Consider the following 27,319-nt stretch of genomic DNA (forward strand, 5'->3'; position numbering starts at 1 on the left):
TTTTATTCTGAAAATCTGCGTGGTGGAGTCCCTTTCACTTCCGGGTCACCCAACTGGATCAGAGCGAGTGTGCGACGTAAACACCACCGGGTGTCCCCAAGTTGTGCAATACTCGCAAAGGTAACAGCTGAACCAACTTTAGAAATGACGTCAACCTGTTGTGTATCAACGCAGGTGTGACGTCTGTTTCCATTACGCGGTAGTGACGTAATTCAGAGGCTCTGAGAAGCTCACAGCTAGCTCGTGCTATTTACATTTAGCTAGCCAACACTGCTAACTCCAGTTTACTAACTTAACCCTCCTGTTACCTTCACATTTACTAATATCTGTTACCCCTGGGGTCAATTTGACCCCAGCAATTAAAACCTAGAGAAAATTATTAGAATTAATATTGTTTCCCAAGTTTAAGTGTCAGGTACTTTATGTTTGTTTGTTGACTACCTAATTAGCCTTTTAAATAAATACAAAAGTTGATATTTCTTATTTGTTTTACACAGTGAGAAACAGCCTGGGGTCAAATTGACCCCAACAAACACCGATGCGTACAAGTTGTGTTCAGGACATTGAAAACATATCATCATGTGAATTTTATGTTTTCCCAGTTGTCCCCAATAAATTAGGAAAAGTTATGTTTAGAGTCCTTAAACATTGAATGGGGTCAAATTGACCCCAAAGGTAACAGGAGGGTTAAGAGTTTACTGTCAAGTCAGCTGGGAACATAACGGGTTAATTTGGGGGTAGTGATGCATAAATGTATTTTTTTATGTCTTTTTTTCACTCAGATAATTGCAAGATGTCGAATAAAGAAGTGAAAGCGGCACTGAAAAGTGCCAGAGAGGCCATAAAAAACAAAGAGTTCAAAGACGCGCTGAAACACTGCAAGGTAAAGCATCTCCGATTCACATGCGCGCGCACAAAGAGGTTCTGCGCGTGCAGGTGTCGCTGCTGTTGTGCACCTGCTCCAAGGAGTACGGTGGCTGAATTGATGTATAGCTGACTTTGCTCTTTTCTGTGTGGGTTTTAGGCTGTTTTGAAACTTGAGAAGAACAATTATAATGCATGGGTATTCATCGGCCTGGCAGCCAGTGAACTGGAGCACACGGATCAGGCACAGACTGCCTATAAAAAAGCCGTGGAGCTGGAGCCTGAGCAGCTGCTGGCATGGCAGGTAAGGTGTTTTTCTTATTCTTTTCTGGGTTTATTTAATAAGGGACAGAGCACATTAATAAAAACATTTCATTAAATGTGCCAGAGTTAGCCAAGAGGCTATTTTTCATCTGTAGTCTCAATGATGCTGAGAATAAAAACATCACGTCAGAGACACAATGTAAAAACATCACGTCAGAGACACAATGTAAAAACATACGGACTAAATGAAATATATTATACAGACTAAATGAAATATATAATACAGACTAATGAAATATATAATACAGACTAAATGAAATATATGATACAGACAATGAAATATATAATACAGACTAATGAAATATATAATACAGACTAAATGAAATATATAATACAGACTAAATGAAATATATAATACAGACTAATGAAATATATAATACAGACTAAATGAAATATATAATACAGACTAAATGAAATATATAATACAGACTAAATGAAATATATAACCGCAAACAGGTGGACAACAAGAAGAGACACGCAGGTGGAGTAAATGGTCGACCAGCAAAGTCAAGACACACAGAGACCTGACAACAGACAGACAGTCAACAACTGACAGACAGAGACCTGACAACAGACAGTCAACAACTGACAGACAGATACCTGACAACAGACAGACAACAGACAGAGACCTGACAACAGACAGACAGACAACAACTGACAGACAAAGTGAAAGTCCAACCAGGACAGATTGAGGAGGGAGGAGCCGTTACAATCTAGTTGATGCTTGCGAAACTCAGCCTCAGCAGGAAACAGATTTTTAGAAGTAATGCAACTATATAAAAACTAATTTAAATATAATTCACACACACTCAACCGGACTGTTGAACAACGAACGAAACACAACACAATACATTAAAAACAAGAAATCATGAAGTGCACTTTGAACTCTGTTAAACTTGCTCCTGGACTTCCGGCCTGTCCACGTCTCAGACACTTGGAATGTCTTCCACTGAGAGCAATTGATTTACTGATGTGCACCACTTAATTAAAGTTTATTAAGTGATGTCACTGCTGTGTTGTTTTGTTATGCATATTATTATACTACAGCTTTCCCCTGCTTCATTTCTGCTTTTTTAGGGTTTGGCAAATCTTTATGAGAAGACGGATCAGTGGGACTTTAAAGTTGAGCTGCCCAACGTCTACCAGAGGCTTGTCGAGCTGTACGCAAGGTAACGAGTTGAAAAACTCTTCCGGATGTTTTTTTAAAACTACACAGAAAGTTGTGATGTATTTGCTTTCTCGCAAGTGAACTATTGCAAAAAAGCTGCTGTTTAACATTCATTTTAGTGTTATTGATTTTTTTTTTTTATGTTCTCCATTCACAGCTCTGACAAAAATAAATGTTATGAGATCATCAGTAAGCTGTCGGATATCTATCAGTCTGACAAAGAATATTTAAAGGTATGTCATTTAAAAGCACATTGGTTTAATTAGAAACAAAACGCTGCTTTTTACACATGAACCTTTGTATGTTTAAACACAGTTGGCAAAGGTTTGGCTGCAGCTCATTCAGCTGAAGGAGGAAGAGGCTGTGGACAAGAACGAGTTACTGCAGCTCTGGCGGCAGATGACCCGACTCCTCTCAGACTGCCTTCGTGAGGAAGAGCGGGACAATGAAATTCAACAGCATGTACTTAAACTTTCTTTTTGTGTATTTGTTCCACTAGTTAGATCATATACTTCTTAATGCTGCTCTAAGTGCAGATATTCCCACCGCATCAGCCTTTTGGTAACTGTTGTGTTTGTGGTCATCAGTTAATCACAGCGTTTGAGAAGGCCATGGTTCTCATGGATCCTGTACCAGGAGAGCAACACATGAAGGTCTCCGCTGATTATGTCAAATGTCTTTCGAAAGTAAGTGCACCTTATCTGATGCCTAAAGAAATAGTCCACCTCATACTTAACCCTGTACAGTAATGTCCTTAATAAATCCTCCTTTACCGTAGCTGCCTGAAGATGAATCCAAAATGATAGCGGCGTGTGAGTCCATGCTGTCCCTCTACCCCAACCAAAGCTATCCTCTTGAAGTCCTTTGTTCTCACTACCTCAAAACGGGTAACGCGCCGTTATCTTGCTCATTAGGTCTGAAATCACAGAATGCAATGATGTACAGATATCCGTATTACCGTACGCTGATGTCATATTCAACCACTGAGGGGAATCTTCTCTGAGTACTCGATGTGTTTGGTTTGAAGGTGTTCAGAATGAGGATGCAGTCAGCTGTTTCTCCCGACTCCTTGACCTGGCCCCTGACAGTGGACTCGGTCACTTGGGTCTGGGCACCAAAGCGCTGCAAGAAGGGAGGTTTAAAGATGCCGTTCAGGACCTTGCACAAGGTTAGTTTGTTCATCAAAGCAGAGCATATCTGAACTTAATGTAAACGGCACCTGAATATTCACAGTGAGACAGGCGCTTTGTTTCATCTCTGTATTTTAGAAGGTTTGTACCAACTACACACTTTTGATCTCTTCTGTTTCATTAGGTTTGAAGAGATTGAGCTCCAGTACGGGATGGTGCAGTCTGGCTGAAGCTCAGTTTAAAATGCAGAGATACTTAGAGTGTGCCGAGTCATGCTCCCAAGGTCGGTTTACTCTTCTGTATCACTACGTTATCCAGAGGCAATGCTAGTGGGAATTAATATGGCAGACTTTATCAAGAGTTTGTGAGAACAAATATTTGTGAATGTAAGAAAGCTGTTTTCCAAGATCATCTATGTTTGGCCTGGAGCAGGAGGTGAACTTCTCTGTGTTTCTATCAGGTCTGACCGTCTGTGTGTCCGGAGACGAGGAGCTGAGGGTCAAACTGCTGAAGCTGCAGTTGCAGGCTTTAGTCGGGAGTGGGGGAGACGCGGCTGCAGAACGGGCTTTGGAGACATTCTCACAGGTAGTTAAGGGTGTAAAAAAAGATATTATTCAAGCAGATTTTGTGATACTGTATTGGTTCTCAAACACGCTGTTGATTTTTGATAGTTTACATGCAAAGATGAAGTCAGTCAATACGACTTAGTGTCACACCTGCGAACTTGTCACCTTTCGACGAAATTCGCCGTTTCTAAATCAAAATAGGTCGTCCACGTGAATCGTGTAGATCCGAAGAGTTTTTGTTTTGGGGTGGGGGGGGTCAACTGGCCCGCTGGCGTTGAGATTGCAGTGAGACGCGGAGAAAATGTGAAGTGGGGATCTTCGCAATAAAACATCTTTGATGGGACGTGTCGAGTCTTGGCCAATCAGCGTTAAGATGTAGACGGCGTTTGGGGGTTTCGGGTTAGCTTGAATGCCGAGCGTCCTCGACTTAAAAAAAGAAAAAGATGCTAGAAGTGAAAAGTACTGATTGGCTTTCACAACGCAGCATTATGTCCTCTCCCTCCGCTCTTTTTTCTGTTTCGGCGATCAACTCCACTTCAAAAACATTTCAATATATTGCCTTGCATACAGAATTACAATATATATTGCATTTAATTGTAACCCCTGAATCATGATACACATAGTATTGCCAGTTTCTTGCCGGTCCACAGACCCAAAGCTAATGTGATCGACTAATACTCTGTTCATTCAGCATGTATTGTACTTTTGAATTCTATTGGGGGGTATGAAGTAATTCACCTGTTAAAAGTATAGTTTTTTAAAATTCTGGGTTCAGTATGAACTTCATTTGCAGTAACCTTGCACATACAGCGTCGAATACATCAAAGTAAATGTCTGTCTTTCTTTTTTTCAGATCCCAGATGCTGAAAAAGACCCAGTTTTAGGAGCCCTTAAAGGACGAGCGTACCTTAACAAGGGACACGTTGATGAAGCACTTAAGGTTGGAAACCTTTCACATACTGAACTCTGTCTGTGAAGATGCATGATCTATTATATGATGCTCTGAGAAAAGCGGTATTACACAACAATATTTATTTATTGTGTGCATTTGGGAAATGTTCAGAATGTAACACTTGTATTAACAGTTTGGAATAAAATGTGGTCCTCTTTTTTTAATCTAAGGAACGGGAGAAAAGCATCTCTTGTATTGTACACAATATATACATATTAAAGTAATGTTTCTCCTGTAGGTGTCATCAGAGCTGGTGGCCTCTAACCCTAATCTGGCCCAGGGGTTTGTACTGAGAGGACTGGCACAATTGGCTCAGGGCCAGCAGCAGCTGGCAGAGGAGAGGTAAAAACGGCTTTTGTGTGCATGTGAGATTTTAATCCGCGGCCGTGCATTCTCCTAAATGGACACTTTTGGGCAGTATGGGTTTATCTATCGGCAGAAATGGAATTTAATATTCCTATCTCTGTCTTCAGAAGTGTATAAAGACCTGAAACTAAGAGTTGTGTTTAGCTTCGAATAAGCCCGTCGTCGCTACATAGTGAGTGGATCTTCTTCAGAGTCCGCCGTGTAGCACCACCATGTTTCTACAGAAGCCCAGAACAGACAAACCAAACATTGGCTTCAGTGAGAGTTTTTCTGTTGACCTGAAGGTCATTGTAGCGGGTGAGCCGAGGGGCGTTATGGGTGCAGGATAAATGGCACCAAGTCCTGCACACTGCCCCTTTTTTAAACCCAGATAAAACCAAACAATTTGTGTCGTGCAAATAAAGTTAATTCTCCGAGGTGAACTTTTCTCTATTGCTCTTCTGTTGTTTAGCTTCCTAAAGGCAGCTAGCCAGAGCCCAGACTGTGGAGAGTATTATTTCTTTCTGGGACGACTCTACTGGGACATGGGAGAAGAGACCCGAAAAGACAGAAGTAAAGCCCATACACATTTGCTCAAGGTCAGTACAATTATTATTTATATTTTTTATATTTTTTAGCAGGGGACGGGTATTTTTTAAATTATATACTCATAAAAAAATGTAATGTAATCTCAAATATCGAAGGTTCGGTCGATGGAAGATTAGTATGAACGGGCTTAACGTAACTTTCTCACTTGTGAAATGTCACAATATGCTTATTATTGCCAGATGTTAAGTGTAGTCTTCGTTTGAATGTTTAATTTCAGGCTGCAAAGTTGGACCCACACCTCGGTTGTGTATTCCGCTACCTCGGACATTACTACCGCCAGGTGGCCAACGATCCCAGCCGCTCACGAGGATGCTATAAGAAGGCTTTTGAGATGGACAACCATGACGCGGAGTCTGGAGCTGCCTCAGTGGATCTCAGCATGGAGCAGGGCGACATGGTAAGCGGATTTGTTGCTGATGAGACACAAACTCCAAAGCTGCGGTGTTCAAATTATCCTCATGTGGGGTTGGTGCTATGTTGTGGCGTTTCCTTACAGGTGCATCTCTTTTGTCCTGACCCTAGCCAAGCTCCTCTTTCCCCTATACTCCTTTTCTTATTCTCCAATCCTCTCTCCCATGCAATAGGACACTGCTTTAGCAATACTTCAGTCAGTGATTGAGAAAGCCACACCGGGCTCGGCTAAATGGGCTTGGATGAGGCGGGGGCTGTACTACCTAAAGATCGGAGAGCATCAACAAGCTGTATCCGAGTATGTCTCACATCCCAGACGATGATTATCTGACCTAAGTATTATTAGGATATGAGCATTGACAATTACATGTATGTTGAAAGTCTGCAGGCAGCCCTGAGAGCAGATCCAGAGGACTGGGTGTGTTGGGAGTGTTTAGGTGAGGCCTACTTAAACCGCCGGAGTTTCACAGCCGCCCTGAAGGCCTTTGGAAAGGCCCAACAGCTTCAACCCTCCTCCATCTACAGCGTCTACCAGGCTGCTGCGATCAAACAGACCCTGGGCAAGTTTAGAGAGGCTGTTGCAGAATACTTGCAGATCACAGCGCAGCAGGACTACGTGCCCGCCCTTAAAGGTAGGCGTTTGCATCGATGCATCCGAGACCGTGTCTTTGTTTTAATGCTATGCTTTTTAATGCATGCCTCTTAGTCATATATCTGATATATATATATGGACATTTAATCAGATTTTTATGATCGGTTCAGGTCTCGGAGAGTGCCAGCTGTCTCTGGCAAAAGGTTTAATGGAAGACTGCAGAGATAAAGGAGCCATTGAACTTATTCAACAAGCCATACAGAACCTCTTCCGGTAATGACGAGACATTAGTTTTATCTGTAAATCTTACAATTACATTTCAGTATCACAAAGACTCTTTTTATGATCTTTATTGATTTATCTATTCACATTTCCTCTCTCTTCAGAGCTGTGGAGATGCGTCCAGACATGTCCTGTTTGTGGAAGCTGCTGGGAGATGCTTGCACCGCAGTCTGCACTGTGACGCCAAACAGCGCTCGCGTTTTAGTGCCAGCCCCACTGGCTGGTTTAGACCCCAACACCCAGAACCACACACTGAACCAGGCCCAGACACTCAAAGTCGGCGAGAGGTAAGATCACACACGGGCATAGATGTTTTCCAGGCTGCATATACCATTTCTACTTAAATTAGCCATTTAAAATGAATGAAAGGTCTTTGTGTCGCCTATAAGAGGAACTGAAACTGGGCTCTTGGCAGATGATGGACATCAGGCTCCGGATGCGCGTGAATTAAGTTTAACAATATTTAATGGCAAGAAGTGTAAACAAACAATCAAGGCTCAGGAACGTGGGTTTCGTGGTGATCCAGCGCGCCACGGGAACAAGCTCGAAGCACCCGGGTTAAGACGAAAGAGGACGATATTTCTCCAGTACAGAGTCTTAGTCGCAAAATCAGCCAATCACCTCCTCTTCAAAGCTAGTTCAGCCTCTAACACCTTCCTGTTGGATAAAAGTCCCGCTATCAAAATGGAGAGGTCAATCGTCATGAACCCCGGGTCAAAACGTCACTTCCGGTCAAGTCACTAAACAAGTATTTTCACAATAAAATTCCCGTCTGTTATTGTCCTTATTAAAGTCACTTCACCGGCTTCAACAATTCTGAAATACTAACTGACATTCACTCCATGCAACATACATTAATTCTTGCCATTTACATTTGCATAGAGTAAACCGTACCCCTATGCTTCATAACACATTAACAACAATATCAATATTCTCCCTAATATTTTCCATTATATCTTTACCTTCGCATTGAAAATGCGGACGGTTATGTTTTGATCGCTGTGTATTTATTTATTCGTATGCGTGTTACTCGCATAACTAAAAAAGGATTAAACCGAATCGCATGCAATTTGGTGGGATGATTGGTTATTATCCGGGGACCATTTGATTAGATTTTGGGATCGATCGGGTCAAGGTCATGAAAAGGTCAAAATCTTCTTTTTACCATAGCGCGGTCAATTTTTATCCAATTGGCATGCAACTAAAAATGTTCATAATTCAATGCCCAATCTTGTGATATGCGAAGGTATGCGCTCTACCGAGTGCCCGTTCTAGTTCTATATGTATTAATCTAAAGCATGAGACTTCCTCTGCACATGTGCAATATCAAAATATACTAGTACAACCTAACCCTTGCTGGCCAAGCATAGAATCTGAACACTAAACATTGAGTGCATGTTTTTGTCTGCAGGTGTTATGTTCGGGCTTTGAAGCTGATGCCGGAGGTCCCCAGCCTTTGGAATGACCTAGGGCTCAACTATTATCGTCAGTCCAGCCTATCCCGCTTCACAGAGGATGACCAGACCTCTCCATCGCTGCTCCTGGAGAAGGCCCAGCAGGTATTTCACACAATCCTGCTGCTTTGCACGGTTTCCTCCGAGAGGTGCTATTTTTTTAAGAGTTTCTTTTTGTCTCTTTTCAGTGTTTACAAAAAGCTATCATTATGGACAGTGAGAACCATAGCTACTGGAATGCCTTGGGAGGGATTTCCATGAGCAAAGGTAATTATATATTAATGAATGAATGATGTGCCAATGTGTACTTGACCCATCAATAGTTCATGGATCAAAGATAAGTGCAGTATTGATGACTTCCTCTCAATGGATTAATTTATTCTGATGCTGTGAAATGTTTTTCTTGTCCAACATTTTTTATTCTGAATTTAAAATATGTCTTCAGAGCAAAATGCTTCACAGTTTGTTTAACCCTTGTGTTGCCTTCGGGTCATTTTGACCCGATTCAATATTTAACCCTCCTGTCGCCTTCGGGTCAATTTGACCCGATTCAATGTTTAATGTCGGTGTTCTTTCGGGAGTCAACAAACAAACATAAAGTACCTCACACTTAAACTTGGAAAACAATATTAATTCTAATAATTTTCTGGAGATTTTAATAGCTGGGGTCATATTGACCTCAAGGGTAAAATATGTTAGTAAATATAAAGGTAACAGGAGGGTTAAACATTGAATCGGGTCATATTGACCCGAAGGCGACAGGAGGGTGAAACATTGAATCGGGTCAAATTGACCCGAAGGCAACACAAGGGTTAAGTCTTGTTGCTCTCCCCATAAAACACATAATAAGTAGTCATGTGTTTGTGGAAAGCTCTATTCTTGTATCAGCCTAAAGATTATTAACATTATTTGGTACAAGGGCGCCCTCAACAACATAAGTTAGAACACTAATCTCAAAAGCCGTGATCTTGCAGACATACTCTCGACAAATGCATATCCTAGCTAAAGCAGTGATGATTAGGCCCTCCTAATTATATACGGAAATACGACTTGTTGCTTTCTTTCTTTTCAGGTCTTGCGAACTTTGCTCTGGCTCAACATTGCTTCATCAAGTCCATACACGTCGAACCAAACGTACGTAATGCACATTTATTGAGGTGACGAATAATATTTTCAGAAGCTATTCTGAAGTTTTTATAGGACTTTTAAATATATTTGTTACAGAATGTCATTGCTTGGACCAACCTTGGTACCCTGTATTTGAAGAACGGCAATATCGAGGTTTGTGTGTGTGTGAGATGCATTTATTTATATACGTTTACAGTGTAGGTTGATGTTTTCTCTGTTAAAGCTTTGTTCTTTTTAGCTTGCACACAAAGCCTTCAAGATTGCCCAGTCGCTGGAGCCGCTCTATGTCAACTGCTGGATCGGACAGGTACAAAGACTTCATGTGACAATCTTTCACTCGGTCATGGAAAATATTCTTTACAAGTATATTTTCCTGAAGTGTATAACCCCCTGACAATAAACATCGTGTTTTTGTTACCCTAGAATGAGCCGTTTATCTCTTTATAATGGGACGGATCTCTTCACAGAGTCTCCACTATGTTGCAACGCCATGTTTCTACAGACCGCTCAAACTAAACACTTTGAGAGAGACCATTTGTATCTTCTCTTTGGAGACCGTAGTTCTCCTACGCGCTAGATGCTGCCAAAACGACTAAAAGTACACTTTCCTGTACTGATATGAGATGCAGCATCAAGCTACACTGAACGGTATAACTAACAAGGAAACGAGTGTGTGTTTGGCAAAGTTACGCTGGATGTGAGTTTATAAGATGTATAATTAGTACACAGAAGAATCTATTTCTTGTATTTCTTCAGTTATCAGGGTTCGTACGGTCATGGAAAACCTGGAAACGTCATGGAATTTTAAAATGGTAATTTCCAGGCTTGGAAAAGTCATGGAAAAAACTTAAATCACAAAAGTTTCTCTCTCTCTAATCATTGTGACTCCTTCACTTCAAGAGTCACGTGGTCAACGTGTGGAAGGGCCGATGTCTTTGTGTCTGGCCAAAGCCTGGACCACTATTTAAAGTCCAAACAGATGGATTTGCACATAAAAGAAAATAGTTTGATTACAATAATAAACATTTATAAAAATGTTTATGCGAATAAACATTTATATACATGTTTATTCTTCTAATCAAAATAGTGTCTCTTCTTCATTTGTTTCATTTAAGGTATACTGTATGCGTTGGAATACACATTGTTTAAATACTAAATGTTCTCACTTTTTCATGTATACACCGAGATTTCAGTTTGGTCATGGAAATTTGGTTTAAAGTCATAAAAAAGTCATGAAAATCCATTGATCGACATGTGTAAGAATCCTGAGTTATATACACATTTAAATGACCAATGCAATGATTTAAAGTTCAGTGGTATGTAATAAACACGATGTTCTTGGCTCCTATCAACTGTCATTTGATTCTTGTCCTCCTTACCAGGCGCTGATAGCAGAGAGAGTGGGCAGCTACGACACCATGGATCTTTTCAGGCACACCACTGAACTCAGCACACATGTGCGTGACATCCCAAAACCACTGGGGTTGCTTTCGTAATACTCACTCATCAGCTGTCATATAACGGTTTAATCTTTCGTTCCACTGTCTTTGTGGCTGCTAAGTATTCAGCTTTTAGTCTCGAAACTACTACAAGCAAGTGATAACATTACATTCCATCACATGTCATTTAGCAGATGCTTTTATCCAAAGCGACTTACAATAAGTACATCAACCTAGAGTACAAACTCAGAACAACAAGAATACAGAAAGTAACATTTCCTCAACAGTCAAACTACAAAAGTACCATAATAAGAGCTATTTAAGTGCCACTGAAGTGCTAATCCTAAAACAGTACAGACTAACAATCTAGCAGCTTTAAACAACAAATACAACAGTAACTTAGCAGATAAAACTAATTTAAAGAAGATACTTAGCAGGATCCAAGTAGTCAGTAGTCTTGCCTCACAGGTAGAAAATGCACACTGATCAGGAGCGAGACCATAATTAAACGATGTATTCTGTCTTCCTCTCCTCTCTACATCTCGATACCTCTCCTCTTTCCGCGGCAGATGGAGGGAGTGAAAGGTTATGCCTACTGGGTTTGCTCCACCCTGCTGGATAAGAGCAACAGAGACTCTGAGCTGTACCGCTACAACATAGTCCAGATGAACGCCATCTCCGCTGCTCAGGTGTCACTCAGCAAGTACACAGGTGCGGCATCTATGCGCGTGTGTTGCGTTTGGGTCGTGTGCGTTTAGAGCCTGAAGTTCCTTCTGCCTCCGTCCCAGAGAGGATCCAGTCCGACCCTGATGCCTTCATCATGCTCGGCTTCCTAAATGAGCATCTGCAGCTGAAGAGGCAGGCCGCCACGGCTTACGAAAGGTGTTTGCCTGAGTGACCCTGACTGACTCGGTGTACCAAACAAAAAGAAATTAGACCAAATATTTGTATTCAAATCCACGTTCTTACTCTTAACTCTCTCTTCAGAGCTGTTGACCTGCTCAAATCCATGTCCTTGACCGAGGAGCTGGCCTTTGCTCTGGGCAGCTATGGACGTGCTTTGTGGTAACAACCAGCTTTCTTGTTACCATGTACTTAAACCATCTTTTATAATGCGTCCAGAATACATTCTTTGTGTGTCCCCACTGTGTCCTTTGCAGCACCTTGGGTCAGTCAGAGGAGGCAGTGCGTGTTTATAAGTCCACTCCCCTGCAGGAGCTCAGTGATCTGGCTGGGCTGGCGCTTGCCTCCTGCAGGGCAGGCCTCATCCCAGAGAGCATTAACGGTGAGGACTGGGAGACACGCTGAAGTCAGAGGTTCTTTACGTGTTGACATGCCAGAGTGATTGTGACTAAATAGTGTTGTGCATATTGTAGCCTATGAACGTGCCCTGGCTGTGGCTTCCACTGAGAAGGAGAAGGCTTACATCTTGACGGCTCTGGCTCTGCTTCAGCACCGGCAGGGCAACCTCGACTCGGCCAAGACTCTGCTGTTTAAATGGTGAGTCCACATTGAAGTGGAGGTACCCTCAGATCCATTAATATATGTGCTGGGGTCTATACCAAGAGATTTAGGGGACACCAATCTGAGGTATATTCTACGTATACTTTTAATGATTGCCAGAAAAAACAATAACTCTGGACTGGAAAGATGCAAAACCACCAACCGTAACTCAGAGAGACGGAGATTAAACCAGGTCCAGACAATGGAAAAAATGACTGCAAAACTACAAATGACATTCGGTATCTTCACAAGAAGATGGGCGTGCATGACGTTATATCTAGAGTCGAAATTGGATGTAGATGTTATAACTGAGAGGGGTTGAGGTTGTACACATGGAGTGCAACTGCAAAACAAAGAGGTCTATGAAAAATCTGGGTCTGTTGATTTATTTATTTATTTTATTTTTCACATTAATGTCTTTTACTTTTCTTTAGTTATTTCCTTTTGTATTTAATGCTTATCATTTGTTTGTATTTAGTTTGATTGTTTGGTCCTTCCCTCCCTCCTCATTGGGTCCTACTCTTGGAGGGTAGATGTATAAGTATAAACATGTGGATATGGATGGATTTGGATGTGTGCTGATTTTACTTTGTTGTAGATGTATATATATATATTTTTTTCTCGATGTCAAGGACTAATCTGTTTGTGGAGAATGCAAAATAAAAAGTTATAAATGGTGAGTCCACATTGTTGTACGGACCACACCGGTGGTTCTGTACACTTCAAGCTGAGAGTATGTTTCACTCTGCTTTCTGCTTTTTCCCCCCTCAACAGCTCAATGTTAAAGGAGCCAATCTCCGAGTCCCTGCTGTGCTTATGTGCCCTGGGGTTGGTCCACAGTGACGCTACACTAGCCGCTGCCGCCCTGACCGAGTTGCTAAAGCAAGGTTCGGCCTCCGTGAACGTCACCGAGCAGCGATGTCTGCTCACCTGCGCCTTGCTCGCCCTGCAGGGCAACTACAGCGCGGTGCAGAGAGAGGCTTCCAGAGCTGTACACAGGTACCATAATCTGCTGGTTTAAATGGTTTAGGGGACTCTACTTATGTGCTGTGCTCGACAATACAATAATTATACTTTTAAAAATACAAATTACACATCAGTGTCATCAAACTGTACTTTTGAGACTGAAGACCAGATTGTTGGAGCCTTTTGCACCTTGTCCTACGTACATTTTGAGGATGATTGCACAAAGTCTGTTTTATTGCATACATCACTACATTTACTATTTTTGGTTTTGGGTCAGTTCTGGTTTAAAATGTCAGGGATATTAAAGTAAGTATGTGGTTGAACAATTAACTCTGTGTATTCTATTGCAATCTCAATGACAGCCAACTCTGTGAACTCCCTATAAATATGTATGGCATCCTCACACCGACTCATAAGTACCGTGAATAATAATCAACAGGTAGAACAGTGAAACAACATATCATACACATATTCATTATTCAGTATGGAGAGATCCTATAGATGAGGTACAACTTGTACACTGTCTGTCTTCTTCACAGCAATCCTGGAAACCCTTCTCTCTGGGCTCTGCTGTCCAGGCTGGTACCACAGTACTACCCCAAGAAGGCTAACGTAAGGCTGCATGACACGCATCCCAAGCACACACGGGAAATCTATTTACTCGGACGCATGTAACCGCGGAAAGTGGAAGGGTTCATGGTTGTATTTGCTGTGTATTCCAGGGCGGTGCGATGGCTGGTCATGTGGCCTGTCTCTCCAGCATGACCCAAGGAAAGGTGAGAGAGTGACTGTATATTTATGCTTAAAATGGCTTTATGTATGTTTTTCTGCTGCATTCTCATTTTTAACTATATATATATATATATACACACTACCGTTCAAAAGTTTGGGGTCATCCAGACAATTTCGTGTCTTCCATGAAAACTCACTTTTATTTATCAAATGAATTGAACATTTCATAGAACATATAGTCAAGACATTGACAAGGTTAGAAATAATGCTTCATATTTGAAGTATTAATTTTGTTCTACAAACTTCAAGCTCAAAGGAAGGCCAGTTGTATAGCTTATATCACCAGCATAACTGTTTTCAGCTGTGCTAGCATAATTGCACAAGGGTTTTCTAATCAGATATTAGTCTTCTAAGGCGATGATCAAACACAATGTACCATTAGAACACTGGAGTGATAGTTGATGGAAATGGGCCTCTATACACCTCTGGAGATATTTCATTAGAAACCAGACACTTCCACCTTGAATATTAATTTACCACATTAACAATGTATAGTGATTAATTTAATGTTATCTTTATTGAAAAAACAGTGCTTTTCTTTGAAAAATATAGACATTTCTAAGTGACCCCAAACTTTTGAACGGTAGTGTATATATATATATATATATATACTGTATAGTTTACCTTATAGTGTTCAATCTATTTCACACTGTGGTTAATTCAGCATCCAAACTAGGGCTGTCCCCTCTTAGACTGTTATGGAGAATCACTCTTTTTGATCTTTCTTGACTTCTTAAGTCGATTAGTCGGTTGTTTGGACCTTTCCATGACAATTGAATTAAGAAGTGTATAAACACATCTTTGGTATACTCAATATTGTGCTTTTGCGTGATTATTTGTGTTTTTTACAGGTCAATTAAATCTACCAATCAATTACTCGATGTTGGTATATTTTACAGCGTTTGTATATGAAACTGATCTGCTGTACCTTGTGTGTCCTGCAGAGGGCGCTGTTGTACAGTGGAGTGAACCAGCTGGCTAGTGGGAGACACTCTGGAGAGGACAGGCACAGAAATGCACTGAAGACGATGCAGAGAGCTGTGCTGCTCTGTCCTGGTATGAACACACATCAATAATAATACATTTATGTGGCCTTAAACTACTTCACAAACAACCACACACTTGAAGAAATTGAAGAAAATACAAGTTAGTAGCACATGTGTGTAAATGATCTCATTTAGATGAATTCTAGTGAAATACTGTGTGTGGTAAATCACTGAGACGAGTGTGTCTTTTAGACAATGGTGTCGCAAAATATATCAAATTGTTGTTTTACATCTTCATGTTGATCCCGACTCTAAATGTAAAGCTTACACCTACCTGAGCAATACTGTGCGTCTGAGGAATGTGAGTCTCCACTCGTCTTCTCTCTACTTTCAGATGATCCGGCAACATGGGCAGGATTAATGGCCGCCTGCCACACAGAAAATACTTCCTGTTATCTTTCAGGCTCTGCTCCTAGCAGACGAGGACTGGAGCAAACACTCATGTCAGTGGTTTCTGAGAAAGGTGTGTGTTTGCGTGTGTGTGCATGTGTGTGTACATGTGTGTGTGTGTGTGTGTGTGTGTGTGTGTGTGTATAAAGGTGCGTTCACACCAAAAGTGGCGCGTGACCAAATCCCATGAAAAGTCAACGTACAGACGCGTGTGACTACGATAGACGTGACATTTTTCCGTCATCGCTGTGGAATCAGAACAAGAAGGATAATAATGTTATGAAGACAATAACTTATATTATAATGTTATGAACACGATAACATATATTATATATTATAATGTTATGAAAATAATAACATGTATTATATATTATAATGTTATGAACACAATAACATATATTATATATTATAATGTTACGAACACGATAACATATATTATATATTATAATGTTACGAACACGATAACATGTATTATATATTATAATGTTACGAACACGATAACATATATTATAGATTATAATGTTATGAACACGATAACATATATTATAATGTTACGAACACGATAACATATATTATATATTATAATGTTATGAACACGATAACATATATTATATATTATAATGTTACGAACACGATAACATATATTATAATGTTACGAACACGATAACATATATTATATATAATAATGTTATGAACACAACAACATGTATTATATATTATAATGTTATGAACACAATCGCATAAATTATATATTATAATGTTATGAACACAATATCATATATTATATATTATAATGTTATGAACACAATAACATGTATTATATATTATAATGTTATGAACACAATAGCATAAATTATATATTATAATGTTATGAACACAATAACATATATTATATGTTATGAACACGATAACATATATTATCTATAATAATGTTATGAAGACAATAACATATATTATATATTATAATGTTATGAACACGATAACATATATTATATATTATAATGTTACGAACATGATAACATATATTATATATAATAATGTTATGAAGACAATAACATATATTATAATGTTATGAACACGATAACATATATTATAATGTTATGAACACGATAACATATATTATATATTATAATGTTACGAACACGATAACATATATTATATATTATAATGTTACGAACACGATAACATATATTATAATGTTATGAACACGATAACATATATTATAATGTTATGAACACGATAACATATATTATATATTATAATGTTACGAACACGATAACATATATTATATATTATAATGTTATGAACACGATAACATATATTATATATAATAATGTTATGAAGACGATAACATATATTATATCTAATAATGTTATGAACACGATAACATATATTAGATATTATAATGTTATGAAGACAATAACATATACAGGACTGTCTCAGAAAATTAGAATATTGTGATAAAGTTCTTTATTTTCTGTAATGCAATTAAAAAAACAAAAATGTCATGCATTCTGGATTCATTACAAATCAACTGAAATATTGCAAGCCTTTTATTCTTTTAATATTGCTGATTATGGTTTACAGCTTAAGAAAACTCAAATATCCTATCTCTAAATATTAGAATATCATGAAAAAGTATACTAGTAGGGTATTAAACAAATCACTTGAATCGTCTAATTAACTCGAAACACCTGGAAACACATTTTCAAATGTTTGATTTTGTTTTGCTGTTATAAATCTTTTTTTTTACTTGGTCTGAGGAAATATTCAAATTTTATGAGATAGGATTTTAGAGTTTTCTTAAGCTGTAAGCCATAATCAGCAATATGAAAAGAATAAAAGGCTTGCAATATTTCAGTTGATTTGTAATGAATCCAGAATGCATGACATTTTTGTTTTTTTAATTGCATTACAGAAAATAAAGAACTTTATCACAATATTCTAATTTTCTGAGACAGTCCTGTATTATATATAATAATGTTATGAACACAATAACATATATTATATATTATAATGTTATGAACACAATAGCATAAATTATATATAATAATGTTATGAAGACAATAACATATATTATATATTATAATGTTACGAACACGATAACATATATTATAATGTTATGAACACGATAACATATATTATAATGTTATGAACACCATAACATATTATATTTTATAATGTTATGAACACGATAACATATATTATAATGTTATGAACACGATAACTTATTATATTTTATAATGTTATGAACACGATAACGGCGTTTAGATGTTCCGCTCTCGTAGCGCTGGAAGTGGAAGTCTTTCAGACGTAACGGTTAACTTCACCGGTGAAAGTGACCGAGCTGTGTGAGCCTACGGGTGATGTCATGTATACATATATATATATATAGTTATAGTGGTTAGTTATTCCGTGGTGGATGAATGATAACGGTCTTTACGGAGACGAGACGCAGAGATAAGCCTCGCCCCTCGCGTCGCGACGCTTATGGCGTGAACGCGGCGAATGGTCTGGCGAGTAAACGCACGCGTTTTGGGCGTGAACGTTCCTTTACGAGACACTTTTCTGTATCCCAGTGCATCACGTGGAGGAGATGGAGCGCCCCCTGGCCCAGGCTCTAGAAGGCTGGGTCCTGAAGCAGGCGGTGACTGGCCTCATGTCGGGGGGGCAGCTGGAGCAGGCCGAAGCCCTCTGCTCACAGGTGGGATTCAAACACGCGTTCCCACACCGCCTCGATGTCGCCGTCTGATCGACTTCATGGTGGACAGAAGTTAGACTCGCTTCAGACGGACACGCTTGCTTTTGTCCAGGTGCTGAATGTTTCTCCAGAACACCCGGCAGTGATGCTGTCACTGAGGCAGGTGCAGTGTCAGCGCCTCTTGCTGGCCGGGCCGGGTACTGCGCTCCCAGACCCTGTGCTGGAGCAACTCCACAACACGGTGATGCTGAACCCCACCAACATCGGGGCGTGGCATGTAAGTGGACAGTCGAATCACTTCAATACCGGACTCGTATTTGATTACAGTGAGTTAGTGACGCGCTTTTAGTCATTTCAAGCATCGGTTGTTTAATAATACAACATTTGAAACAGAGCTACTGTCAGACAGACACTAAACTCTTAAAGGGCTTGAACATATTGATGGTTTCAGTCTTGGGTGATCACTTAGAGATCTTTTTTTATCCTCGCCACAAACTGACATTTCGAATGAAGACCGTTACCGTGTCTTATTTAAACCTCGTATCGCTGCACTTATCATCAAATGGATTTTAAACTTTGCTTAGTTATGGTTATTATAAGAATATTGTAATTGTATCATATTACTAGCTGACCATCCTATCTTATTTTACCCACAGTTTTAAATTTGTTTTTAGTGATGATCAGATATTATCTGAGCATCTACATCTCTAATTCTAATTGCCTCAAACAATCTCTTCTACGCCCCGTTTCCTTCACCATGTTTCCATTCATTCTTGATTTCCGATGCCCCCCCCCATTCTCCTCCTCCCAGTGGCTGGCTGAGGTGTTTCGTAGCCAGGGCCTGCTGGTCCAGGCAGTCATGGCTTACAGGCAGAGTCTGCAGCTCGCCTCGCAGCTCGGCCTGCACAGCAGCCAGGTCGCCAGCCTGCTGCGACTAGCGCTGCTCGCTCTAGGAAACCGTCTGGTGAGTCCCAGATCCGGAAAATATTCCTGTTTTGAATCTGATAAATTACAGCGCGACTATCTGAGACGTCGACATCCCCCGTCAGTGGGTGAAACAAGGGTGGGGAGATGAAAGACGGGTGAATGTCCAGCAGAATTGTAGGACCGGCAGCCAGGGCCGAGCGGAGAAATACAAGCCAGACAAGGAGATTGATTTGTCTTCTCAGATAAGGGACTTCTTGTGGTTTTCATTCCACAGCAACTCTCAATCCAATTCTTTTTGATAACCGTGGTTAAAACATGACAAGTGAATAATGCTTCCCTTTTATTCTTAACCTTGTGTGACTTCTCAGGCGGGCGTCCCAGGAAATGAATGGACGGACATGATACGAGAAGCCACCACTGAGGTCTTGAAGCTGGGTTCATGTCCCATGGCCCTCCTCTTCCAGGCCCTGCTCCACTATGTGACCAAGATGACCGCCAGGTGCGTCAAGTATAAATAATTAAAGACATGCCAATCGACTCGTGACTCTAAATCCAGACTGGTTGCTGTCCTGGCTCCTGATTGGTGGAACGAGCTCCCCACTGACATCAGGACAGCAGGAAGTCTCCACATCTTCACCGGAGACTAAAAACACATCTTTAGACTATATCTGGATTAAAACACAGATTAGCACTTCAGTGGCTCTTAAATGGCTCTTATTACGGTACTTTTGTAGTTCGACTATGTTGAAGAAATGTTACTTTCTGTATTCTTGTTGTTCTTAGTTTGTTCTCTTGGTTGATTCACTTATTGTAAGTCGCTTTGGATAAAAGCGTCTGCTAAATGACATGTGATGTAATAACATGGTTTATTTTATCATATATTAAACAGAATGGTTGTAGATTCAGACGGGTTTAGAATCCAGACCAGCAGAAGTACACTGAGGACATGTTTCCGCTCATTTAATTCACACGTTCCACTTCTAATTCTGAAATTGAAGCGCTTTAAAAAGACAAGTAAAAAGACGCGTGTTTCACCAATGCCCATTTCCGCCGGTGTCTTCTTCAGGGAAACGAGGCGTTTGTTGGAGAGGCTGGTTTACGCTCAAGATTACCCGGTGACGGTGGAGCAAGTGTCCAGCTGGTACCTCCTCAGACACCTGCATGCGAAAAACGACGAGGAACTAATAAATGTGAGCGCACGGCGGCCTCGGAGCTACACTCGCCTCGGAGCAAATACTTTTTTTGTGGAAGTATTTATTAATTTGAAATGCCTTCTTTTCCTACAATGACTTCATTTGAAAACGGCTGTAGTGAACATATGTTCTCATCTTTTTTTCGCAGGTCCTTTTGCAGCATGCCAAAATGAAGGGAGATGCAAGGCTGCTGGAGTTTCACTCACTGCTTGCCTCTTCTTCATCCTGAGTTTTGAAAGTCTACTCATGCATCTTCATGATACTGACTTGGGTTTCTCGGCCACATAAGAAATCATATCAAACTGGAAATCGTGGGTCTCGTATCTTGATGTTTATTAAGGTTAGATCATTATTGGGTTTGCCTTATACAGGTTAAAGGAAATTAAATGAATTCAAAAAATCAAAATCATTCACATAAAGTATCCAATGTCCATATTCAGGCTGAAATAAAGGCATCTTGAGCAATAAAGCAATATTGTTTCAGTTTGATTGCATCATAACGCATATTGATCGTCCACAACAAGAATGGAGTACAAAGTAGATCATTGCAAGTAAAAGCACGAGATAGAAAGTTACTCATAGTAGCCTAACTATTGTATTCGTTAATTATTGATAGTTGATTTGTGAAAAGGAAAATAAAGTAATAGAAGGACGAGATGAACGTGATAATAGTTTCAAAAGTATGATTACACCCTGAGCTCTGAATACTCTGATCAACTTGAGCTTTACTTCTAAATCAAGTCCTCTCCCACCTCTAGAAGGCCGTCGAGGCGTGGATCCTCCCTCCATCTGTTTCTCAACACCGCCGTGCTTCAGGTACTCCGTTCTCAGACGGCGACACGGCAGACGTGCTTGGTCATGAGTGTGCAGATGTTTTGCCCGCAGCCCCAACACGGCTGTGTGACGTGTGGAGCGCCCTGCCGCGTCCTCCTCCTGCACAGCGAACACGCGTCCGCGTCGCCGTCTCCTCCAGGATCTCTTGGAGCTACGAGCTGCTGAAGCTCGCTCAGTACGGCGTCTGGCGCCTTCGCGATGCCCACGACCTTCACGTTTTTAGGGTCAAACACGCAGTCCTCCTCTAGGCCACTGGGCACGGCCACCATGCCGCAGTTGGGGGGCACCCAGGCCGTGTCGTAGCCCTGCGTGCTCCAGGTGTACTGCATGGGATGGTTGTCCTTGTCGATGCGCTTGACGCGGCCGACGCGCACGCGCAACTCCAAGACCACGCGGTCCGAAGAGTCCAACTTCAATGGATAGCGCTCTGCTTTATTCTTATCACGAGTGACATACACGCCCTTTCCCAACATGCCACCCGGCGACTGCCGAAAGCCGTCGGCAACGATGAGCCGCGCGTTGGCGACGCTGGTCCCGTGGTACATGGTGAGGCCGCTGTCTTTGGGCTCCTGAGACGACCCCAGCTCCGCCCGAGGAGAGTCGTCGTCGTAGGTCACCTCCCAGCCGAGGAACTGCAGCGACATCTTGTTTTAACGAGGGTTGTGTTGAAGAGCAGCAGCTCTGGGAGGAATTCATGCACACAAACGTCATCACGTTATAACATGTGAGAGTCTCTTTTTATAACCTGTATTTAAAAACACAATGGATTCATCTTTCATTGTTTTAGGGGACTCAGTCCCATCACATTCTATCTGTACTTAGGAACGTCAGCAACATATTGCTTTTGCTGCTGGGAAAGGATTCTCTTTCATTAGTCACATGGTCACTTTGTGATAGCCGTGACAGCAGAAACTGAAGCGAATAATTATAATGCCGATATTATTTCAGTATAGAAATATTAGGCACCAAAAATAGGCAACAAAAAAATCATCAGTTATAATAATTATAATGCCGATATTATTTCAGTCTAGAAATATTAGGCACTAAAAAATAGGCAACAAAAAAAATCATCATAGTTATACTAATTATGATGCCGATATTATTTCAGTATAGAAATATAAGGCACCTTTTAGACATGTGTATCACAAAACAGACAGAAAAAAATATATATATACAGGACTGTCTCAGAAAATTAGAATATTGTGATGAAGTTCTTTATTTTCTGTAATGCAATTAAAAAAACAAAAATGTCATGCATTCTGGATTCATTACAAATCAACTGAAATATTGCAAGCCTTTTATTCTTTTCATATTGCTGATTATGGCTTACAGCTTAAGAAAACTCAAATATCCTATCTCTAAATATTAGAATATCATGAAAAAGTATACTAGTAGGGTATTAAACAAATCACTTGAATTGTCTAATTAACTCGAAACACCTGCAAGGGTTTCCTGAGCCTTGACAAACACTCAGCTGTTATAAAAATTTTTTACTTGGTCTGAGGAAATATTAAAATTTTATGAGATAGGATTTTAGAGTTTTCTTAAGCTGTAAGCCATAATCAGCAATATTAAAAGAATAAAAGGCTTGCAATATTTCAGTTGATTTGTAATGAATCCAGAATGCATGACATTTTTGTTTTTTTAATTGCATTACAGAAAATAAAGAACTTTATCACAATATTCTAATTTTCTGAGACAGTCCTGTATATGCTGTCAGGCTGCACAACGAACTGCAGTAGATTGCTGGAGATCCTGGCAAACTCAACACTTTACTCAACACTTTACTTTGTTTTCCCCTTGTATATTTAGTATTAGTATTCGTATTTAGTTTTTAGTTTTTTAGTCTTTAGTTTTGTGTTTTATAATTATTTGTATTAATGCTCTGATTTGTACCGCTGCTGTGATTTTTGAAATTTCCCCACTGTGGGACGAATAAAGGTATATATCATATCATATATCATATCATATCATATCATATGTAATTGCTCAAAAAAAGTTACGCTGACGTCACCTAAACAAGTCTCGGTTACATTTGCAGAAATCCCACCAAATGCTTTTTAAGGCTAATTTACGTGTTTAGATTGTAGTGAGACTTTGCCAACTTCAGTTAGCATGGTCCGACGGACCCAGAATGCCTTCTGTGTTAACATTGTAAGAGTATAAGAGTTAAAAGTATCTAAATCTAGTTATTATAATGTCGTTGAAGCTTTAACTCACCGTCAGCGTCTTCTCTGCTTCGATTACTTTTACTTTCTGTTTTGAACATGGAGATAAGTCCACCTAGTCAGTGCTATAGTTGTAAAACATGTATGGGAAGAAGACGAGTGTTCATTGGCCGGTTAGCTCAGATGGTTAGAGCGTGGTGCTAATAACGCCAAGGTCATGGGTTCAATCCCCATACTGGCCACGACAGCTTTTTTTTCTTTCTCCCAGGCAATAAAGTTTATAAGAATTTCACTTCAATATAGATTTTTTGATTTTGCATTCATTAAGAACTGGATTCAGGCTTCTGTACTGTGGAATATTTTCTTTCAGCTGCATGAGTGGAGGTCTGGATCGTGGAATATTCCGACTACCAACTATTCATGCGCACTCCCAAATAGTTCCTATTATGATATCTTTCTATATGTATTAATTTAAAGCTCAAGACTACAGAATCAAAATAAACTATTACAACCTAACAGTATGTATTTTATTTTATATTAATGTGTTGTACTATCTGGACCGTGAGGCTGTAATAAAAGTTTGATTTCAATGGTTTATAGACTTGCATGTGCAGAGTTTTTTAACAACAAAAATATGTAATCGTGAAACTAAGACTTCATCTGAAGGCTGTTTTTCTGAGTATTCACAACATATGGAATCATATAAACAAACACAAAGACATAATTGGTCTTATAATAAAGCATGACGTTTATTGGCTTTAGTTATTGCACTTCAGCGACATATTTCAACATTAAAATAACAGATGCCAGACACCGAAAAATAAATGTTGCATTGCACGTGATCATAATGCATGGTGATCAGTATTTATCAAGCGTATAGTAAAAATAAAGTCGACATTTCCAAAACATCTCCAGTAGCATTAAACACATTGTATTAAATCACGTGAGGAAACCAAATCACGCACTGCAAAAATTAAAATCTAAGTTAGATGAAATATCTAAAATCAAGGCAATAAATGTTTGTTTTTTGACTGACAAGATATTTGTTCTTACCAGGCAGTTTTTATGTTGGAAATTTACCTTCATTATCTTAGTAAGGTATTATAACTTGTGAATGAGATTTTATTACTGGTTCTGAGCAAGTTAATGCTTGAAACAATAATTGACATAATCATAAGGCTGTTTGATCAACACTGACAAGTACAGAACTGCTTTGTGAGTCAGACTTTCTTATTTCAAGCTTCCCATCTCTTTCCAAATTAAAAACGGATAACTCATGACATCCTGAATTTAGGATTGTCTTTCTAATCCAGCTCGCTGCGCCTCGGTTTGGCCGGACAGACGTGCTTGGCCATGAGGATGCAGATGTTTTGCCCGCACTCCCAGCACTGCTGCTGGATGTGTGGAGCACCCTGCTGGGTCTTCCTCTTACACACTGAGCACACCTGTGCAGCGCCGTCGCCCCCTCCTCCTGGTTTTCTGTTTTTCAAAAGAAGCTGTTGAAGCTCTTTCTGTACGATGTGGTTCGGTGCCTTGGCGATGCTCACCACCTTCACTCTCTTGGGGTCGAACACACAATCCTCCTCCAGGCCGCTGCGCACCGCCTTGAGGCCGCAGTTGGGCGGCACCCAGGCCGTGTCGTAGCCGTGCGTGTGCCAGGTGTACTGCATGGGATGGTTGTCCTGGTTGATGCGCTTGACGCGGCCGACGCGCACAGACAACTCAAAGATCACGCGGTCCGCGTTGTTACTGTTTAACGGGTAATGAGCCGCCTTCTTCTTATCGCGGCTGACGTACACGCCCTTTCCCAGCATGCCCGCTGACGACAGTTTAAAACCGTTGGCAAGGATGAGCCTCGCACTGGCGATATCGGTGCCGTGGTACATGGTGTAGACGCCCTGGTTTTGTGGTTTCTGGGACGCCTCCAGCTCCACGCCAGGAAACGAAGCACCGTCGTCAACCGCCTCCCAGCCAGAGAACTGCACCGACATCCTGATTTATGACCCTGATAAAGGACGTCTAGAGTTCAGAGAAACACATACAGGACACATTTAAGAGCAACCAATCAGAATGTAACCTTTACTTAACCCTCCTGTCACCTTCAAATTCACTAACATCTTTTACACTTGGGGTCAATTTGACCCAAGCAATTAAAAAAAAAAAAATAATGATTAGAATTAGTATTGTTTCCCAAGTTTAAGTGTCAGGTACTTTATGTTTGTTTGTTGATACCTAAACAGCCTTTTAAATAAATAAAAAAGTTGATATTTCTTATATGTTTTACACAGTGAAAAACAGCCTGGGGTCAAATTGACCCCAAAGAACACCGATGCGTACGAGTTGTGTTCAGGACATAGAAAACATATCATCATGTGAATTTTATGTTTTCCCAGTTGTCCCCAATAAATTAGGAAAAGTCATGAAATATGAAAAAAAAAAAAAAGATGTCATTCATTTATTTAGAGACGTTAAACATTGAATGGGGTCAAATTTACCCCAAAGGTAACAGGAGGGTTCAGCAGGCAGGTGCACAGACATGTTGGGGGGCAGGTGCTCAAACCAGAAAAAAGGACACCCATCGGCAAAATGATTTTTCTATCGATCACTGTAACTTGAAGTTAAGTAATTGGTTGCTATAGCAACACCTGAAACACATTTTGTTGTGAGAAAATATGAGAGCTGAAGAAAACGACATTTTTTCTATTAACATTACAATTTGTTTTTACTTACAAAATGATAGGAGCGAAACATTTGGGGGGAATTGATGACAGAGAGTAATTTTTATTCTTAAATACTTTTTAATGAAGAACAAATGTGTCTCCAGCAGGAAGGGCACTTTTCTCACCCAGGGCAAAAGGGGAGGAGCTTGAGCACTACTCGGGGTCCATCTGTGCACGTGCCTACTTAACAGAGACAAGTTTCTCCCCGCTTACTTTAAAGGTTTATTTAGGGGGAAAGTGAGAATATATGAAACGTTGTTTAGTCTGGCAGCTGTGGTTTACGTTAGTGTAAGTTTCCTTAACAACTAGTTAAATACAATTTATTATGTGTACAACTTTACAGGTGGGGCTGAAAACAAGTTTTCACCTGCGTGTGTGCGCGTGCGCGTGTGTGTCGAACACGACAGGAGGGTGAAGTTGTCTTCTTCTTGAATCTTTCGTTGCTTTTAAATTTATAGGCTCCGGATTTGAGTAACATGTTTGATCAGAAGTCTGTTCATCTTTCAAATTGATGCCTTTTTGTCTCATTAAATGTTGATAACTTGAATCTCTTCCTCGTTTCAGCGCACTCTTCTTGTGTCCTAAAAGTACATATCAATCGAATAAAACACAGGAGACACCTGCCTACACGCTATATGACCCTATCTTATACTATTTTATTGATATTATCTTTTATAAAACGAGAAAAACACAGAGGACTTAAAGGGTAAAACATTGAGAGCTTACCGTCAGTGAGCAGTCGCTTTCTGTCAGCTTAGTCAGTTTTACTTTCTGTTCCGTAGGTTTCCTTTACGCTTATTATGACGTCATGCCAG

At 40.2% G+C, this 27,319-nt stretch overlaps 2 protein-coding genes and 1 non-coding gene across 4 annotated transcripts; 2 read left to right on the plus strand and 1 right to left on the minus strand.

The window, feature by feature from the left end:
* The first annotated feature begins 40 nt into the window (after positions 1 to 40).
* On the plus strand, positions 41 to 21,255 carry skic3 (SKI3 subunit of superkiller complex). Of its 2 annotated transcripts, XM_056418767.1 has the most exons (41): positions 41 to 120; positions 783 to 883; positions 1,025 to 1,168; positions 2,266 to 2,357; positions 2,514 to 2,589; positions 2,672 to 2,818; positions 2,944 to 3,042; positions 3,135 to 3,243; positions 3,384 to 3,524; positions 3,671 to 3,769; positions 3,947 to 4,071; positions 4,906 to 4,992; positions 5,243 to 5,346; positions 5,822 to 5,948; positions 6,176 to 6,355; positions 6,543 to 6,667; positions 6,751 to 7,001; positions 7,132 to 7,234; positions 7,348 to 7,530; positions 8,655 to 8,802; positions 8,886 to 8,964; positions 9,770 to 9,831; positions 9,922 to 9,978; positions 10,064 to 10,132; positions 11,208 to 11,282; positions 11,834 to 11,975; positions 12,053 to 12,146; positions 12,252 to 12,329; positions 12,425 to 12,549; positions 12,641 to 12,764; positions 13,542 to 13,766; positions 14,273 to 14,345; positions 14,456 to 14,509; positions 15,470 to 15,581; positions 15,906 to 16,034; positions 18,541 to 18,665; positions 18,775 to 18,939; positions 19,474 to 19,626; positions 19,958 to 20,088; positions 20,656 to 20,779; positions 20,931 to 21,255. In XM_056418767.1, exons 2-41 carry the CDS (start codon positions 794 to 796, stop codon positions 21,009 to 21,011), a joined length of 4,707 nt encoding a protein of 1,568 aa, XP_056274742.1. In that variant the 5' UTR covers positions 41 to 120; positions 783 to 793; the 3' UTR covers positions 21,012 to 21,255. The 2 variants fall into 2 exon arrangements, with proteins under 2 accessions (XP_056274742.1, XP_056274743.1); XM_056418768.1 differs by lacking the exons at positions 19,958 to 20,088; positions 20,656 to 20,779; positions 20,931 to 21,255 and having other exon boundaries at positions 15,906 to 16,014; positions 19,474 to 19,564.
* Positions 21,099 to 27,271, minus strand: LOC130197382 (uncharacterized). Its single transcript, XM_056420043.1, has 3 exons — positions 27,231 to 27,271; positions 25,092 to 25,803; positions 21,099 to 22,260 (listed from the first exon to the last, which is right to left on the minus strand). The coding sequence occupies exons 2-3, from the start codon at positions 25,773 to 25,775 to the stop codon at positions 21,610 to 21,612; spliced, it is 1,335 nt and encodes a 444-aa protein (XP_056276018.1). The 5' UTR covers positions 25,776 to 25,803; positions 27,231 to 27,271; the 3' UTR covers positions 21,099 to 21,609.
* trnai-aau (transfer RNA isoleucine (anticodon AAU)) lies at positions 23,953 to 24,026 on the plus strand. The gene has a single exon. It is a non-coding gene; the product is annotated as a tRNA-Ile (tRNA).
* Positions 27,272 to 27,319: the final 48 nt, after the last annotated feature.

The sequence above is a fragment of the Pseudoliparis swirei genome, chromosome 7, assembly GCF_029220125.1.
Source record: "Pseudoliparis swirei isolate HS2019 ecotype Mariana Trench chromosome 7, NWPU_hadal_v1, whole genome shotgun sequence".
Taxonomy (NCBI): domain Eukaryota; kingdom Metazoa; phylum Chordata; class Actinopteri; order Perciformes; family Liparidae; genus Pseudoliparis; species Pseudoliparis swirei.

Excerpts from the sequence above, each read along its gene's own strand:
- skic3 (XM_056418767.1), top strand. The coding sequence starts at position 794 with ATGTCGAATAAAGAAGTGAAAGCGGCACTGAAAAGTGCCAGAGAGGCC. Across the intron at positions 1,169-2,265 it reads AGCAGCTGCTGGCATGGCAG|GGTTTGGCAAATCTTTATGA; the intron begins GTAAGGTGTTTT and ends CTGCTTTTTTAG. Across the intron at positions 6,356-6,542 it reads GCATGGAGCAGGGCGACATG|GACACTGCTTTAGCAATACT; the intron begins GTAAGCGGATTT and ends CCCATGCAATAG.
- LOC130197382 (XM_056420043.1), bottom strand. The coding sequence starts at position 25,775 with ATGTCGGTGCAGTTCTCTGGCTGGGAGGCGGTTGACGACGGTGCTTCG. Across the intron at positions 22,261-25,091 it reads CGAGGCGCAGCGAGCTGGAT|ATGTCGCTGCAGTTCCTCGG; the intron begins TAGAAAGACAAT and ends CGTTAAAACAAG.